Source organism: Lepisma saccharinum, chromosome 4 (genome assembly GCF_977018435.1).
Source record: "Lepisma saccharinum chromosome 4, izLepSacc3.1, whole genome shotgun sequence".
NCBI lineage: Eukaryota > Metazoa > Arthropoda > Insecta > Zygentoma > Lepismatidae > Lepisma > Lepisma saccharinum.
In genome coordinates, this window is record NC_139232.1 from 54,684,361 (window position 1) to 54,703,331 (window position 18,971).

Sequence of the window (18,971 nt, forward strand, 5' to 3'; positions counted from 1 at the left end):
TTCTCTGTGGAAAGATAAGCTATACATGGCTTTTGTAAAGGGTTTCCAAGCAAGGAAGAAAAGAAATGACAGGTACAACTTGCAACAAGAAAATAGACCTGAAGTTAAAATAAAAGACCTGGTATTTGTAAAAACCCATTATCTTAGCAGCCTCCTAGAAAATCGCACTAAAAAGTACTGTGAGGTCTATGAAGGTCCGTATATGGTAATTGACAAACAAGCAACTAATGTATACATTGTAATAGATTTGAAAACTGGCATTATCAGTGGTAACCATCACAGTGATAATCTAAAAATCTGGAATTGTTCCAGTGAAAAAATAAGTTGTTATTTAAGCCAATTGGAAAAACTAAATCCAAAATTGTACAAACATTTGTTTTGGTAGACCAAAGAAAGGTTTAGATTTTGTTTAAAATTATTTATATTTATTTGCTATTTTTATATTTTCTTTAACATAAATGTTGTTGTATTGATTATATCAAGTGTATTTCACCATGATGGATACCAGCTTAACTGTAACTACACAAAGTATGAGTGTAGATATGATAACAATGTGTAAATTATAAATGGGTATTTTATTTTGTAAAAATTTCACTTGAAGGAAATTTTTCTCCCAAGAGAGGGGAGTTATGACAGTTGTATAATGTGAATAATTTTGTACTAGAGTGTATGGAGGTAGAAACGTCGCTGTGACGTGGTGAACGACCTCAGAGCTCCTCATGCCTCGCGGCTCGAGCGAAGTGGTTAGGGGGCGGTGCTAGCAGTTGAAACGGCAGATCGCTTGACGTCGGACTGGGTAGCGAGCAGTGGCTTGACGTTTGTACGGGGTGTAATACCTGCAATTACGTGTTCGTATTGAATAAATAGTAAGTCAAGGAAACTGATTCTTATTACTTCCCGTCGTCATAAGTTTTGGTCAGGCACGTATTTAAAAATTTATTTCGGCGGGGGGGGGGGGGGGGTCCGAACCAAGTGTCTCAGAAATAATTATAATAATATAAACGCTTAAATTAAAATAATTATATTATTGTTATATTAAATTAAAATAATATTAATTAATAAATATTAAATTAATATTGTAGGTACAAATCGGTGTAAGAATAGAGATATAAAGCATGTATTCATTATCTAGCCTACGTGTAATTAAGATAGCTAAAATTTGTTTGAAAGCAAATGCCCTGGCAAGGAAATCAGTGCCAAATAGATAAAGAATTGAATATTTATTAAATAACAAGATAGAATGTTAGATAAAGTTGACAAAAATTAAAGTTTCAGATAATATATTTGGTACTGCCATTCAAAGTTCTGCGGAAATATCCCTCGATTATACAGCAAATGCTAAATATGTATATTTTAATTGTTTAATGTTAGTACTTGGTAAGTCTTGCTTCGGGGGCTTCACCCCTAAATATGTCATTGTCAGTGAGGTAGGATAGTTTAGTGTCAAGCGTCTCCCAATAAAATAATTATGTTGTTGTTATGCAACAAAAGAGTCATTGTACTGCGTTAGCTTTTGTTTAGACACACACTCACATCAAATTAATGTTAAATAAAGAAATTGTAAAAACTAAATATTTACTGCCTTCAAATAAATTGAAACAAATAACCCTCGATTATACAAGAAATGTTAAACAATGCATATTTTCATTATTTAATTTTTGTACTTTTTAAGTCTTTGGGGGGGGGATCCGGACCCCCCTAAATACGTCCTTGGTTTTGGTGTATAATATCAAAAGATGTATGAAAACACAGTCTTTCGTGGGCCATCTACTACATTCTCCGCATAGCTTTCTTCTGCTCGTGTCATCTTGGTGACGTCACAAGCTCTAGCCAATACCTCTGGGGGAGACATGCAGGTTACTCGTGAGTTCTTCACCCCAACTGTCCGGCCAACTGGGTCTTTATTCGTTGGTCGAAGACATCCCTGTTTGAAGATCTTTACGAAAACTTGGAGGGGAGAGAGGTCTTTACCTAAACCTAACCAAGACCATTCGTTTGGTCATCACCAGCGTCGTCAGCAGTTAAGACGACCCAGGGTCTTCACTCGGGCACTTGATTCTTACCGCTAACAAGACATTTAATTTATTCACAGGAATCAGCAGTGTCGATAAATTACGCAAGCTATACGTTAAGAAGCTTCTTTCTTGGAATAGCGGTACCACGTAAGCTGGTGACGTCAAGAGATGAAATTAATCCGAAAGCAGCGACTTGATGCAAAATTATTTTGAAGAATAATTTGATAATTTAATACAAATCTGTTTGAGGAGAAAACAGATAGATTCCAACCTGTAACTTCTGGCAACGGGCTAGGTGTTACCTTCTGCCTTAGAAAATCAGTCCGATAAAGAATGGTAACGATACCTGTGGTGTCGCTACTCATTCGTAGCTTCCCAATTTCCTCACGATGGTGGGTGGCCACCGGTCCCATATGCTGGCCGAAATTTGAGGAGAAAAGTTGTTCCCCCAGGAGAGACTAACCTGCGCGCATCCCGTAGCCCGAGCCCAGAGCCTGACGCCTTAAACCGCACGGCCAAGGTATATACATTAAGACTCAAAAACAATACTTAAATATTATAATGAAATTATTTTACAGCTAAATCTCTTGCAAATGCCATTCTTTGGCATTGTTGTTCGAGAGGATAACATGAGCTAATTGCTTGCTGCCCAGCTGGTCCAGAACTTCTATTAACCTTTCAAAATTCGTCAACTTAATCCAAAACTATTCCTGGTTGACTTTCCGCGGTATAATCACATGCCTTGCCTTTAACAAATAAAAAATTAAGTTGTTTTGCTAATAGATGTAGTTGTTGATTGCTAGAAGCAGGGCTATGCCATAAGGATGGACGGAGAAGCGTGTTGCCACTCGCGTCCCTTGCTAAGAGAGAATACTTAAAAAATGTTAGCTTACTCGACTCCGTCACACGGTTTCGAATGGAACGGGATTGCAACACTGGCTACATTCGAGCGCATGATTGCTAGTGGTAACACGCGCGCTGGCTATGCGAATAATGACACTACTAATGCCAACCAGAAGACCCACGCCTGCTGCAAACAGATGCAGAACTATCACAATTCGAATGTGTTCGCCACGGTCTACATTAGAAGCTAAGCTGGTGAAGGGAAGCAAATGGCAGGTGAAGCAGCATGGGAACATTTGAAATTATGAAGAAGATGGTGTTCAATGAATAAGTATCATAAATATTAATTTATTACAGATTTGTTTGTGTGTGCATGTGCGAATAGGCAGAAGCCGCTACTGTCCACCAGTTAATATAAAGCCAAATCATTAAAATTAAAACTTACGGTGCACCAAATATGCTAATTTCATTAATCGATCTTGTCGTCACTTCTCCGTCATTCCAAGTGTAGAAGAAAACTCTTTCCAGTGGATTGTCGTCATGTTCACTGCCAAGTTTGAATTTCATGAAATTCAAAGAATAGTGCTCTGGGTCTGCATTGGTTTCTGGGATGAAATCTGTCTTCATAGCTTCCTGCTGAAACAAGAAATATGTGCGTACGTAATGCACGTTCATTGAAAGGTCCATTAATTTGCAATTATAAGACATGGAAAATAATAATATATATTGATTAATCAGAAAGTTAACAGAAAGATTGCGGACTATTTGTAAAACCACAGATAAGCGTATTATGTAATACGCTTATTTATGGTAAAACATTACTATATATTGAATTCTGGGTTAATTATATAAATAAATAAACATGAAATAATTATAATCCATTCATATCACTGATGTCGTGATCTACTTGAGTTACTGTTTCGAGATGTCAATGACACTGACTCTAAGATCAATATTAGAGGGATGGGAAATGTATTGCTTTAAGGTTTTGTACGAAGGCAGCGTACAACGCCCTAAATATTATATCCAGGGCTACAGCGAGAACACATGTTACTTTACTAAAGTCTAGTTATCGAAAACCTAGTGATAAAAATCTTGTGATGAGCTATCGATCTTACTGTGTTACCATCTTTGAAGACGAAACCTTACGTAGTTGTTTTAGTAGCGGAACAGTTTACATTTTACATTCGATTTACGACTATTTCGCGATCTGGCTGTGTTCGTGATATATGACATGACTGCTGAAGCTTCTGTGGAGATACTGCTTTCCACGATGAAAAGCACAAAACTATTTGAATAGTGATAGGCTGACGAGTCTGCGTTTGTGGTCATTGCACTGGCGGCCACTTCAAAATACTCATGAAGTTCTCGACTAGTGTTGCTCACGACAAGAGACATGTTACGTTTCGTCTCGTGTCTCGTCTCGAAAACGAGACGAGACAGGCTTTTTAAAATTCGAGACGGGACGAGACAGATCACCTGTCTCGTCTCGTTTTCGAGACGGGACGAGACGACTCCTGTAAAGTCTCGTCTCGTCTTGAAAGTCTTGAAGAAATATAAACAAAATAACTAATCAATTGAAAATATTTATTTATTCGGAATAAAGCATTTTCTTTGGAAAACCAAAACAGCTTCTATTACATGAATAAAGATCTGTAACATTCCTCCTCGAAAAATCCTAATTCGTCACACGTTGTCCGTAATGAATTTGCCGAGACTTTAGCCTCGTGTCCCAGCTATTTTAACTTGCAAAATTCCTGTATCTTCCTACTGAAATTTCCTCAGAATACCTTAAATATGGCAACTATCTGCTACTCCAAGAGCTCTCTTCCATTCATCCTTGCGCAAAACGATCCGGAGGTAGTCACTGCCATTGTTTACTACGGCCCTGTTCCAGCCATACGGGCGACAATTGTCATAAAATGTATCGCCCAAACAGACCATTCTTTCATTTGCGACCCTCGTCTCAAAATCCACAGCAGCCTCGAGTGCTGGTTGCAAACTCCAAAGATTTCGCACTAAAAAGTTGATATTAAGAAAACGATCCAATTTGAGCGACACGCAAGCGACAAGAGACACGTGGTGCTTCTGTTCTGGATGTTACGTTTACTGAGGTTTCGTATCCAAGCGAAACATGTTGCTTGTCGCTTCTCTCCTGTGACTTGTTCAATGTGACAAGCGACCAGAAGTATCACAATGAAGCAACGAACGACAGAGACACTTCAGTTTATAAGCAAGCAAGCGGATAACAATCCTCGCGACTATACACGGTATCCAGAAAACGGCCTAAGCAGAACAACAAGCAAGCGACAAGCGAGACGTGCAGCTTCGGTTCGAAGAGTTTCCTGTGAGGAAGATTTCTTCACACCAAAGTTACAGGCGACAAGCGACACGAGTCGCTTGGAAGCGAACTTTCAGTAGTCAATGCAACCTTTCGAACAGAAGACAGACGAAAAGCTGCACGTGTCTCTTGTCGCTTCGGTCCGTTGTTCACGGGTGCGGGGTGAATGCTTTCCTTCAGATGAAGGGAATTGTGTCGCTTGTCGCTTGGGTGTGAATTATACGTGTCGCTTGTCGCTTCGGTGTGAAATTTCCACAAGATAGCTTTCAGGTTGAAGCGACAGGCGACAGGCGACAGGCGACAAGCGACATGTTGCTTTGGAACAAGCCAATCAACAGCAACGTTTCACAGCGTAGGAGCATGGCAGGCTTCAGGCAATTTTATGTTCGTTACGTCAAAGCAGAGTACCTAATTGCACTAGCTTTTTACCAGGTTTTTAGAGCCGCAGTGGTGTAGTCGTTACGGCGTCTGACTGCCAGGCGGGAGACCCGGGTTCGATTCCCGGAGTGGGTGAATAAAGGTCGGAATTATTCCGCATTGTCCCCGCATAAAGCAGCTCCGGGGCTCAACAGCCTCATATCAATGGGTGCATGGGGGCAATCTTGGAGGGCAAAAGAAGCCGGAGTGTGATGCTGATCACTTCGCCTTCAAAATGACCTTTCCCCCGCATCCCGTAAATGTGCCTTCATGGCACTGTGGTGTGTTATATGCACTTGGAACTTTACCTTTATCTAGGTTTTTTGTGCGAAATCTTTGGAGTTTGCAACCAGCACTCGAGGCTGCTGTGGATTTTGAAAAGAGGGTCGCAAATGAAAGAAGGGTATGTTTGGGCGAGAAATTTTATGACGATTGTCTCCAGTATGGCTGGAACAGAGCCGTAGTATACAATTGCAGTGACTACCTACGGATCGTTTTCCGCAAGGATGAATGGAAGAAAGCTCTTGGGGTAGCAGATAGTTGCCAGATTTAAGGTATTCTGAGGAAATGTCAATAGAAAGATACAGGGATTTTGCAAGTTAAGATAGTTGGGACACGAGGCTAAAGTCTGGGAAAAATTCGTTACGGACAACGTGTGACGAATTAAGATTTTTCGAGGGGGAATCTTACAGATTAATGTAATAGAAGCTGTTTTGGTTTTCCTAAGAAAATGCTTTATTCCGCGTAAATATATATTTGCAATTGATTAGTTATTTTGTTTATATATTTTCGAGACTTTCGAGACGAGACGAGATTTTTCAGGAGCCGTCTCGTCCCATCTCGTGTCTCGTCTCGAAAACGAGACGAGATAGGTGGTCAGTCTCGTCCCGTCTCGAATTTTAAAAAGCCTGTCCCGTTTCGTGTGTCGTCTCGTTTTCGACACGAGACGGGACATGTCTCGTCTCGTAGGCAACACTAGTGAGTACGAGATTTGCTAGAAAAGTTTCTGAAATAAATATGAAAAAGACGTGAAATTCTGGGAATGGCTTTTTTGTTTCTCAAAGTATTCACTCTTAAGATCGATACACTTTTGCATACGCTCAAAAAAATTTGAAAGCATTTTTTCCACTCTGAAGCTGATATCTCAGAAACCGCTCTCCGGAATGCGTCAACAGCTGCTTCAGGCGACACAAATCGCTCACCACTCATTTTATTTTCATGTGTGAGAACAAAAAGAAGGCATTAGGTGATAAATCAGGTGAGTACGGACAATGAGTCATTAATTCGACATTTTTACTGGACAAAAAATCAACAGTTTGGTGTGCTGAGTGGTAACTGGCGTTGTCGTGGTGAAGAATAATGCGACGATTTGGGTTTGTTTTACGCAATTCATTGATGACCTGTGGCAAACAAACTGTTTTATTCATTCTAGTTTTTGGACTTTTAACCAATGTTATTTTTTAAAGATATTTACCTGACTTTGCCTCCGCTTTCAGGATAGCGTGTAGTCTGATAGATCACATAAATGGTTGCTTAGGAGGATTATTCTTGGTGGCCTAGGCTCCACCGCGTCTGTCAGTCACAAGGACCTCTATATACAAAAAATCTTACATGGCAATTTTTTGAACTAGAATGAATAAATCACCACTGATTAGCTACAAAGAAAAATTGTTTTATACCACTCAGCATTTACAGTCCTTCGATCTTCTAAAGCTATTGTTGCCACATGTCCGTTATAACCGAAGAAACAAGCAATCATTTGCTTGGCAGCACTCCTCGAACGAACAACTTTGGTTGGTCTCGGCTCACTTTGAAACACCCAAACACTGGATTGCTGTTTAGTATCGGGTTTGTATGAATAGATCCAAGTTTCGTCCCCTGTAACGATGAAGTACACCAATTTTGACTTGCCTCGGTTGAATTTTTTGAGCATTTTTTTACACCAATTAACACGAGCCTGATTTTGAGCTTTGGTCAAGTTGTGTGGGATCCAACGGCTTGAAAGTTTCCGTACGTTCAGATGACCATGCAAAATCGTATATATTGCTTTCATGTCAATGTTCAAGGATGCCTAATTCTCACGGTATGTCACATGCCGATCTCTCTCAATTATTTCACGCACAGCATCAACATTACTGGCAACAACAGACGTGGATGGACGACCTTCACGAAATTCACCACCGAGAAATGTGCAACCACGCTGGAATTCGAGAAACCAATTGTACACAATTGGTGCTTCATCCCCAAAAGCCAAATGAAGTCGCTCTATGCATTGTTTCGGTGATAAACTACATTTGAAATCATAAAAAAATCATTGCCCGAGAAATTTCCATTTCTCTCACGAAACCACTTCTTCAAACTAAAGCTAAAAAAAGCTAAAGTGTTCCCCTGTGCATAGCACCACGCCATGAAGGCGTATAGGGGGTGTGGGGGTAACGCCCCACACTTTCAAACTGCTCTGAAAAATAAACGAATAGGCTTAAATAAACAAACAAAGATAATTTAAACATAAAAAAGTCTATTCTTCCGATTTTTATAATAGCGGAACACTAGCGCCTGTTGGTGGTAGTTTGCAGAAACTTTCCAGCAACCCTCGTATTACAGAAACTTTCTGGAGAATCACCTTCGATCAGCTAATCGTTGGAAGCGACCAACACTTCTGGCGAGACATCCGATTTTCCTGCATCACAACTCGAATGTTGTGAATTCAGTGGAGCAACTGCAAGAGGTGGGATTGGACAGTACTAGAAGCTAGAGTAATCACTCACCAAGAACGACGTAGCCTTAGTCCGCCCAGACGGTACTCTCCGCGACGTAGAGGCGAAAATGTTTGTTCCTTCTCGCCAAGAGATGATGTTGCCTCCGAGCAGGAAGAAGCATCGGAGACTACTAGAAAGTTTCTGCACAACCAGCGATCCTAATCGTGTCAAACAAACGTCGACCTATTCTAAGTGCCGCCGTTTCGTTTAGGCAAGTGAACTCGACGGGACGTAAAATACAATATGTAAATTTCAGGCAGTCAAATGCAAGAGGTTCCGAATGTTAAACTGGTATATTTTCCGGAAGCCTCAAGAAAAGAGTGTTAGGTGGTAGACAAGTAGAACTGGAAATTGGTGGTCTGAATTTTAGCATCGATGTTTTTCATATTAAAAGGTTTTGGTTCTGAGTTTCTTTGACTGTGCCTTTTCTAAAAACTGCACCAGGCAGAAATAAGTTTTAGGAAGAATGCAGTTAGTGTGTTATTTGTTACCACTCCTGATCAAATGAAGGAGGATTCTCCAGATATATATTTAGTGCGGTACATCCGAAAGGTCCAAAATGAGGATAGGGAATGGATGTATAAAACCGCGGACCTCACATAGAAGGTCGATATAGTAAATATTTGGATTGAATCCTATAAGCAGGAGTTATTATATTGCTGGTGTGGAATTTAAAGGCATTATTCTAGAAGCAAGGAAGCAAGAAGAAGGTTGAGTTTGAAGTGCTATTTAAAATTACTGATTCATTTCACTGCTTATCGAATCTTAAACCGCTTTCTACAAAGGTGTTTATGGAGAAGAAACTAGATATATGGAAGCCTGCTGTTCTATTGTATCATCATGGAATCAATGCCTGAACTCACTGTTTATTGGCTGATTAACTATCCTGGATCGTATTCTGTCTTAGATACTAACTACGTTCCTTCTGAGTTGTTGTCGAATGAAGAGAAGCCTTTGTATCAAGATAAATTCTATATTTCAATGTTCTTTATGTACTCAAAATTTTTTCAGAACTTGTAAATTACAATTTGTTCAAAAATTTTCCCCTGACGAGGGGCAATTGTAACAAAGCTGAATGTTTGCTTAATATTTGTTGAGATATTAAGATTTTTAAATGTTTGTTATTTCAAATTATGTGCAATATGTCACAGACAACTTTAGTTAGATTGGTACAATTGTGGTTGGAACTTCTAAATATGTTTAGAAATACGTCATAATCTGTTTGCATTGATGTCACTTTCCCATTTAAACAGAGGAAGTAAAACCCGCCTGAATGTTTTCTTCTGATGACGGACTGAATTGAAAAACAAACAGGTGAAGGAGAGGAATCAATAAGCATGTGCATATTCAAGAAGGGGTTCAAAACATTCAAAAATCTCTGGATGAATTATCATCATGGTGTGATATCAATGGAATTGAAGTAAATCCAGATAAGTCTTCGGTGGTAGTTTCTTATAAGAAGAGATCTCATTCATGCATATCAATAAATATAAACGGAAAAACTATTAGTCATCAAAGAAGTCATAAATTTTTGGGACTTATATTAGATGAAAAACTTAAATGGAAGTCACAAGTAGAACTGGCACAATGTAAGGGATCTTAAGTGTTTAGCATAATAAAAATGTTGACAGTTAAGAAAAAGTGGGGTGCTGATCCTGAATTATTACATCAGGTCCATAAACAGATGCTAAACGGAAGACTAGAGTATGGTTCCTTTATGTACAATGATAATCTAAGTTGGGCTTTTAACACGCTATCTTCCATACAATATAGCAGTTTATGCAGGATGTATGGCCTTTGGAAAGGAACTCCAAAACAAGCAACTTTTGCAGAAGTTGGAGATTCACCATACAAACTTAAGAGTTAAATATCTTGCGAGCAAAATTTTACTTAAGAAAATTGCCAACACGACATCTCCGATCATACCAAAACTTCAACTGTTGGACTCTTTGATGCACAACAAACGTACAGCAAAATAAAAATCCAGGTTACCTATACTATATTATTCTTATAGGACATTAATAAATTTCAGGCTAATATTATTCGTTTACCTACTGCACCATGCTTCATGACAGACTACTTTAATATGATATCTCCCGTGAGGATTCATTTTCCAGCCTACCAAAGTTGAGATTTCAGGAAGACAATCCCTAAAATTTCAAATAATATATATCAAGACTACATACAGTCAAAATTACAATGTGAATATCACATATATACAGATGCTTCAAAATCAACGTTTGGAAAAACAGGAGCAGCATTTTACTGTGATAATTCTGCAGAATTCCAACTTTTTTCTTTTGGCATCGTATTATATCCATTTACACTGTAGAAGTTTTCGCAATACGACAGGCATTGCTTTATGTACAAGAGAAGAAGTTGAATTCAGTTATAATTGCAACCGATTCAGCCTCTGTGCTAAATTCTTTACAGTTTTCATCATGGTCATGTCATACGGAATGGTAAATTGTTAACATAGGAATACTCACACTGAAATTAACGAGACTGGGATATGATATCAACTTTATTTGGACACCTGGACATTCTTTAATAGAAGGTAACAATATAGCAGATATGCAGCGAATAAAACAATCCAACGGCCGCTTTCAATCAAGTTTCCGTCTGTGGTTTTGGAATCATTGTCACGGTATCCAGTGACATGTGAAACGCAGTAATATAAATTATTTTTGTTTATTGATTCATTTTATGTTCACATATAAAAGTGTGAGGTTTGATTTATTTTGTGGATAAACTTGTATCCGAGCCAGACGTCGGGAGTTGGGAGACGGGTTTTTCCTGAGTGACAGCCGAACTGTCATTGCGGCTTAGAACATGACATATTTGCACCAACAAAGGGCGTCACGGAGAAAAGGAAGGATTATTTTCGTCGGGACCGGGCCAGGAGTCGCAGCGAGTGGGCGAACCCATTTTTCACGGATGACCAGGAAAATCAGCTGCAGCCCAAGCCTGCAAGGATCGAGGATGCGCCTGGTGACCGCGTTTCAAGACAATGGGCAGAGGTCATTTCCATCTCCTCGGAAACCGAAGCCAAGTTACTCTAGCGTGCTTCTCAACGGACAAATTCGAAAGTGATATAAAATCAAGAGTACTACGAGTGAAGACACAGTTTTTACCCGGATTTCATAGAGAGAGCATCTCCGCGCTACACTCTCGCGTGACTATTGTTTTTGTCTCCGTGGATTTTGTTTTCTTACGTACCGTGAGCGAATTGCAGATAGAGAGTTACCAGTGTGCGCCTTATTTTGGTGAAGTATTACGCGGTGATTTGTTTCTGCAAAGCGTGGACTACATAATAATGGGCGGCTAAAGGAAATAGAGAAGTTAGCCCGTCGACTTCCCTGTCGCCTGCAACGATGCATCGCCATCATCTCGTGAAGCCAGCCAGCCAACGCCAGAAACGACACTAAAGCCAAACACCGCCCAAAGCCCGAAGGACGTTTCGAGATCGACGTCCAACCGAAGCCCGTCACCAGGGAGAGAGAGAGAGAGAGAGAGAGAGAGAGAGAGAGAGAGAGAAGGACGACTCCAGATCGACGTCCAATCGAAGCCAGTTACCAGAGAGAGATGATTCCAGACCGACGTCCAATTGATGCCCGACACTAGAGAGATTCCGGACCGGCGCGTGACCACGTACACCCGACGCTAGTGACGAGAGGAACGCCCGAAGTTCTAAGGAGGTGGAAGTACACCATATCGTCGCAATCATCCTTCGTCGCGATTGACCTCGGAGAAAATTTTTGCCGCAAAGGAACCGTGTGCAAATCCCGCATCCAGGAGAGATGAATGACCACACGATGTAGCAGAGTCCGGTAGAGTATTCTTCAGATGGTCTATGTCCACGTAAACGTGCATTGTTAGTATCAACACCGTACTGTTAACGCCGAAGTCACACTTATTTGCAAAGTGACTCAGGAACCCCGAACCTAACTCCCGTCTCTGATATTTTTTTGTATTGCTATAAAAAAGAGTCATTTCATGTTCTCATGTTCTAATTTAATTGCCTGCATTTAGAGTTAGAAGCTCCATTTCATTACTTTAATTTTTAGTGTAAATTGTCAAAGTGCGCTCCATTTTTGTGTAACCGACCGCCCCGTCGCGCCATTTAATTTGTCAATAGTTGACTCATGAGTCCTTTCTAATTGTGGGAAACGTATTTTATATTGCAAGGTTGTGCGCGTGAAGTAGTATTATTTGTTGCATAGTGGTTTTTGATGTAATTTTTGCTCGCGCCGACGATTGATTTGTGTATTCCGGCAGCTGGAGCCGATTAAGTTTTGTATCACTATGTAACTGTGTAGTTGTTCTCAATGGACGAGAGAGGCTTATGTGTATTACCCCCGTCCGAGAAACTTGTTAAATATCGTGCTTACGACTGGATGCATACGTTCATTCGAACGAAAGATTTAACCACGCCGACCCAATTGTTTTCGATAACCGCTTTCCGAGGGCTGGCACATAAACTAATTTAAAAGAGCACAGGAGCCGGCAGACAAATAACCTAAATTCACATAAAGGTTTAAACTAAAAAGGAATGATATGTTAATGAGATCCATGATTTGTATCTATACTTCACATGTAAAAATACCTCAGATGTGTGAAAGAGAGATAGAGAGAATGAGTGAGTGATTGAGGAGGCAATGTAAACAGTTTTTGATTGCAATATTTTTTTGTTGTTACAATATATATTCACTTTTTACCGTTCGTCAGTGTTGTTATTTGATGTATTTCAGGTATCGGTTATTATGCTATTAGTGAGTTATGATTGTTCGAATCTACATATTTAAGGTGAACAAAACAGTGTAACATTTCAAGGTATTTATCTCCGCCTTGCAATAGTACGACAATAAACGACCGTCTCAGTACCGAACTTGAAAACCTGGATCGTGAGAGTCACGACCGGTCTCCCGTAAACATAACGACGTTTGGTCCCGTGCCGGGGTATGACTGACACGTCATTTCGGGGACCTTGAGTGCACTCGTTACATTTGGCGCCGCGAACATGGGACGGCAACTTTTGTCGTGCCTTTCCAGGAAAGCCAGGTTGCGAGAGCTGTAGAAATTTCATTGTTGGGTACGTCACGCATATAATTCTTTTTTTAGGTTCCTGGTTATTTTTGTGTTTTTCGCTTTGTATTTCGAGGGTTATTTTCATGTACTTGTCATAGGTTCACGTGTAAGGGCACGTTATTGGGCATAAGTGGTAACAATAGGGCAGATATTTTTTTTCGGCGAAAGCAGCAAGGGCAGATGCATAGGGCATTTTTATGTACTTTTTGTGTACCTTTTTTGGTTGTTGGCGTAATTTATGGCATCAGGCTGAGATGCGGGATAAGGGATTCCCGACGGACCTCCTTTTTCTTTTTATGTACCGATTTGTAATTCATATATTGTGTGAGGTCGCGTAAGTTTGCGTAACTGTTCCAAAGTGCGACAGAAGATTGAGCAGATATTTAGCGAAAGGCCTTCATGAGATTAAGAAATCGTCGTATAGACTGCTTGAACAAGAGTGACGTCATGATGGTTTGCAAGGTTTGTGGACAGGAATTTTCTGATTTCGAAATCGACAGCGAGGGAGCAAGACCGGTTTGTCTTCAGTGCAAGGGCCTGTTAGAAATGGAAAGGGAGACACCAAGTGCCCAGGGGGGGTACATCACGTGCGGACGGCGACCACTGCAAGGAAGAAGGAGATGACGTAGGAAGTGGCAGTGTTGCCAACCAATTCCAGTTAATCCTCCAGATGCTCCAGAGATGGGAAACCAGGATGCTGACGAACATCCAGGGATTGCAGACCGAGATACAAACCATCAGCCAGGGGTTGCAGACCGAGACGCAGACCAACATCCAGGGGTTGGAAACCATGATGCAGACCGACGTAAGTGGGATGGAAGAACGCCCCCAAGGAACAGTTTGCGTCTCCGGAGAGGAAGTGACGCAACAACTCCTTCCGACGATCCAAGAATCCGAGGCTCGAATCAAACCCAGGGCCGCCAAGACAGACGCGCGCATCAATGAGCAAGGAGCCAAGGTGGCAACTCTGGCGCAGGGCGTAAGTGAACAGGAAGGAGCTTTGCAACACATCGGCGAGCAAAGTGCACAGCTGGAGTCAGCCGGCAAATGGAGCAACGATGTCCTCGAGCGACAAGTGCGGCGAGCAGCGAACCCAGCGAAAGGGAATTCCTAGAAGATAAAGGGAATCGAGGAAAAACTGCAACAACTGAACGTAGCCGACGTTCCGGGATCATCGCGAGAGCCGGCAGCTATGACGTCATCACAGCCAGCTGGAGTCCCCTCGTCTTCCAGGAGCGCGAGTGAAGCACGACCGACTCCGCTTGTCAAAGGGGGAAGCGAAGTGGAACCTGGACTACATCTTCCATCGCTGCGACCGTTCGAAGCCCAAACTTCAAGCCGGGAAGATATACGGTCCGAACCAGCACCGGCGAGGAGAGCTTTGTTCCCGCCCGAATATAAGAAAAACTTCAAGAAGTTCTCCGGGGACGACAGGATATCGCCGTCTGCCTTCGTCGAGGAATTCGAAGCAACAGCCCGGGAGTTAGGACTGACGGATGGAGAGCGATTGCATGTACTGAAAGGCTGGATGTAAGATCGAGCAAAGAACTGGCTGGATCGGAAGGAAAGACACTTTCATGCATACTCGGCTTTTAGGGAAGCCTTCCTGACGCACTTTCCACGCCCTATGCAAGTGAAGGGAAAGATCAAGAAGCTGTTTTTTATGTACGACGGGCCGTATTTTTGCAGATAACTTCAAATGGCGGAACTGCTCCGACGAAAAGCGCCAAGAGTGGTTAGCGCGATATAAAAGCACGAGCGAGTCTTTGCTTTGAATTCTGATCAGCATGTGAGGTACATTTATCCTATTTTTGTGTAAATTATTGAGAGTGGATAATATCTTTATTATGTAAATTGGAGGTATCGTTCATATCATGTGTTTTGTGTTATCGAACTGGTTGACTTTTCTTGTACAGGGTGTTAAAAAATTTGTAGTCCAAATTTCGTGCCCCTGAGTAGAGAAAAAGTATATTCGCCTACATAGTTTTTTGATTGGAAGGAGGGCGAGATTTCACGGTATCCAGTGACATGTGAAACGCAGTAATATAAATTATCTTTGTTTATTGATTCATTTTATGTTCACATATAAAAGTGTGAGGTTTGATTTATTTTGTGGATAAACTTGTATCCGAGCCAGACGTCGGGAGTTGGGAGACGGGTTTATCCTGAGTGACAGCCGAACAGTCACTGCGGCTTAGAACATGACATATTTGCACCAACACGGGGCGTCACGGAGAAAAGGAAGGATTATTTTCGTCGGGACCCGGCTAAGAGTCGCAGCGGGTGGGCGAACCCATTTTTCACGAATGACCAGGAAAATCAGATGGAGCCCAAGCCTGCAAGGATCGAGGATGCGCCTGGTGACCTTGTTTCAAGACAATGGACAGAGGTCATTTCCATCTCCTCGGAAACCGAAGCCAAGTCACTTTAGCGTGCTTCTCAACGGACAAATTCGAAAGTGATATAAAATCAAGAGTACTACGAGTGAAGACACAGTTTTTACCCGGATTTCATAGAGAGAGCATCTCCGCGCTACACTCTCGCGTGACTATTGTTTTCGTCTCCGTGGATTTTGTTTTCTTACGTACCGTGAGCGAATTGCAGATAGAGAGTTACCAGTGTGTGCCTTATTCTGGTAAGGTATTACGCGGTGATTTGTTTTTGCCAAGCGTGGACTACATAATAATGGGCGGCTAAAGGTAAATAGAGAAGGGAGCCCGTCGACTTCCCTGTCGCCTGCAACGATGCATCGCCATCATCTCGTGAAGCCAGCCAGCCAACGCCAGAAACGACACTAAAGCCAAACACTGCCCAAAGCCCGAAGGACGTTTCGAGATCGACGTCCAACCGAAGCCCGTCACCAGGGAGAGAGAGAGAGAGAGGAGGACGACTCCAGATCGACGTCCAATCGAAGCCAGTTACCAGAGAGAGATTTATTCCAGACCGAAGTCCAATTGATGCTCGACACTAGAGAGATTCCGGACCGGCGCGTGACCACGTACACCCGACGCTAGTGACGAGAGGAACGCCCGAAGTTCTAAGGAAGTGGAAGTACACCATATCGTCGCAATCAACCTTCGTCGCGATCGACCTCGGAGAAAAATTTTGCCGAAAAGGAACCGTGTGCGAATCCCGCGTCCAGGAGAGATGAATGACCACACGATGTAGCAGAGTCCGGTAGAGTATTCTTCAGATGGTCTATGTCCACGTAAACGTGCATTGTTAGTATCAACACCGCACTGTTAACGCCGAAGTCACACTTATTTGCAAAGTGACTCAGGAACCCCGAACCTAACTCCCGTGTCTGATAATTTTTTTTGTATTGCTATAAAAAAAAAGTCATTTCATGTTCACATGTTCTAATTTAATTGTCTGCATTTAGAGTTAGAAGCTCCATTTCATTACTTTAATTTTTAGTGTAAATTGTCAAAGTGCGCTCCATTTTTGTGTAACCGACCGCCCCGTCGCGCCATTTAATTTGTCAATAGTTGACTCATGAGTCCTTTCTAATTGTGGGAAACGTATTTTATATTGCAAGGTTGTGCGCGTGAAGTAGTATTATTTGTTGCATAGTGGTTTTTGATGTAATTTTTGCTCGCGCCGACGATTGATTTGTGTATTCCGGCAGCTGGAGCCGATTAAGTTTTGTATCACTATGTAACTGTGTAGTTGTTCTCAATGGACGAGAGAGGCTTATGTGTATTACCCCCGTCCGAGAAACTTGTTAAATATCGTGCTTACGACTGGGTGCATACGTTCATTCGAACGAAAGATTTAACCACGCCGACCCAATTGTTTTCGATAACCGCTTTCCGAGGGCTGGCACATAAACTAATTTAAAAGAGCACAGGAGCCGGCAGACAAATAACCTAAATTCACATAAAGGTTTAAACTAAAAAGGAATGATATGTTAATGAGATCCATGATTTGTATCTATAATTCACATGTAAAAATACCTCATATGTGTGAAAGAGAGAGAGAGAGAGAGAGAGAGAGAGAGAATGAGTGAGTGATTGAGGAGGCAATGTAAACAGTTGTTGATTGCAATATTTTTTTGTTGTTGCAATATATATTCACTTTTTACCGTTCGTCAGTGTTGTTATTTGATGTATTTCAGGTATTGGTTATTATGCTATTAGTGAGTTATGATTTTTCGAATCTACATATCCAAGGTAAAAAAAACAGTGTAACATTTCAAGGTATTTATCTCCGCCTTGCAATAGTACGACAATAAACGACCGTCTCAGTACCGAACTTGAAAACCTGGACCGTAAGAGTCACGACCGGTGCCCCGTACACATAACGACGTTTGGTCCCGTGCCGGGGTATGACTGACACGTCATTTCGGGGACCGTGAGTGCACTCGTTACATCATACACTAGAAAAATACCATTTACTAACTGGCAAAGCTTTTGGACAAATACTGGCAGTCAATGCGGTAAGGCCTACTATTCTATACAAGAAATAATTCCAAAGGAATGTTGGTTTAAACAGATTCAACTCTCCCGGAGTTTCCTCACAACTATAATGCGCTGCAGGTTAAATCACACTATTACCGCAGCTAACCTTTACAAGAAGAATTTAGTGACTTCACCAGTTTGTTTGAATATACTGCAACTCCGAACCACATTATGAAACTTACAAAGAACCATTTTTACCGGAATTGTACAGGAGTGGACATCAAGCGCCACTGTCACTGCCTTGTTTACTGACTTCACCTTCATCCTCGGTAATCTATATTCATACAAAATATCTTGATAAGTCGAATATAATTCTATAAAATTGTAATGAAATTTGGTAACTATTTATTATGAAAGGAATAATTGTGAGTAAATATTGTGCATACATGTATATAATACAAATTGATAAATTGTTAACTGGTGCATGGATTTTGTCCACAACCAATAAATATTTTTTATATATATAAAAAAAGGTATGTGGTAACGGGAAAATGGAATAGTGTTATTGGTTTGCATGAATTGTGTTTCTTTAGGCGATACGCTGAAATAATGATTACGTGCATAAACCTTCGTGCATTTTGGTTTATTTTGGTCTAACGTTGTGTGTTAGTGATTGTGATTTGAAATGCTGTAAGAATTGTTTCTTTTCGCACCTTCAGGCATCAAATGATATGCTATAGAATTGTTCTTTACGTATCTTCAGAAAAGCAAAGAAACGTAAGTAATGTAAATCTGTACATTGCTTGTAAGTTCACATACAATAGTAAATCTATGTGATTATGAAATATAAGTGCGTTTAAATTTGAAACCCATGTTGTGACTTCTTTTCTACCCAGAAAGCCCTGATTAGTGATAAAGATTCTCATGTTCCCGACAAAAGGAGTAGCGGACTAACTTTGTAACGACTATTGTCCAACGGGGGGTTGTTGCATACTAAACAGTAATATTATATTTTACTGTAAAAAATATCCGTTTTACACATTTTTGTTGCACATTCATTCATACAATGCGTACAAAATGTGAGCGTACGTTAACTGTAGCAGAGATC

The 18,971-nt window shown here is 41.0% G+C and overlaps 1 protein-coding gene across 2 annotated transcripts in view; it reads right to left on the reverse strand.

Moving 5' to 3' along the window:
• LOC145987156 (deoxynucleoside triphosphate triphosphohydrolase SAMHD1-like) overlaps positions 1-18,971 on the reverse strand; it is a 295,372-nt gene that overhangs the window by 18,158 nt on the left and 258,243 nt on the right. The window contains exon 9 of one of the 2 annotated variants that reach the window (XM_083121664.1): positions 3,304-3,491. In XM_083121664.1, the coding sequence (XP_082977790.1) occupies positions 3,304-3,491 (188 nt within the window). Of the gene's footprint in view, positions 1-3,303; positions 3,495-18,971 lie in introns of both variants that reach the window. The other variant, XM_083121663.1, reaches the window with a different exon arrangement.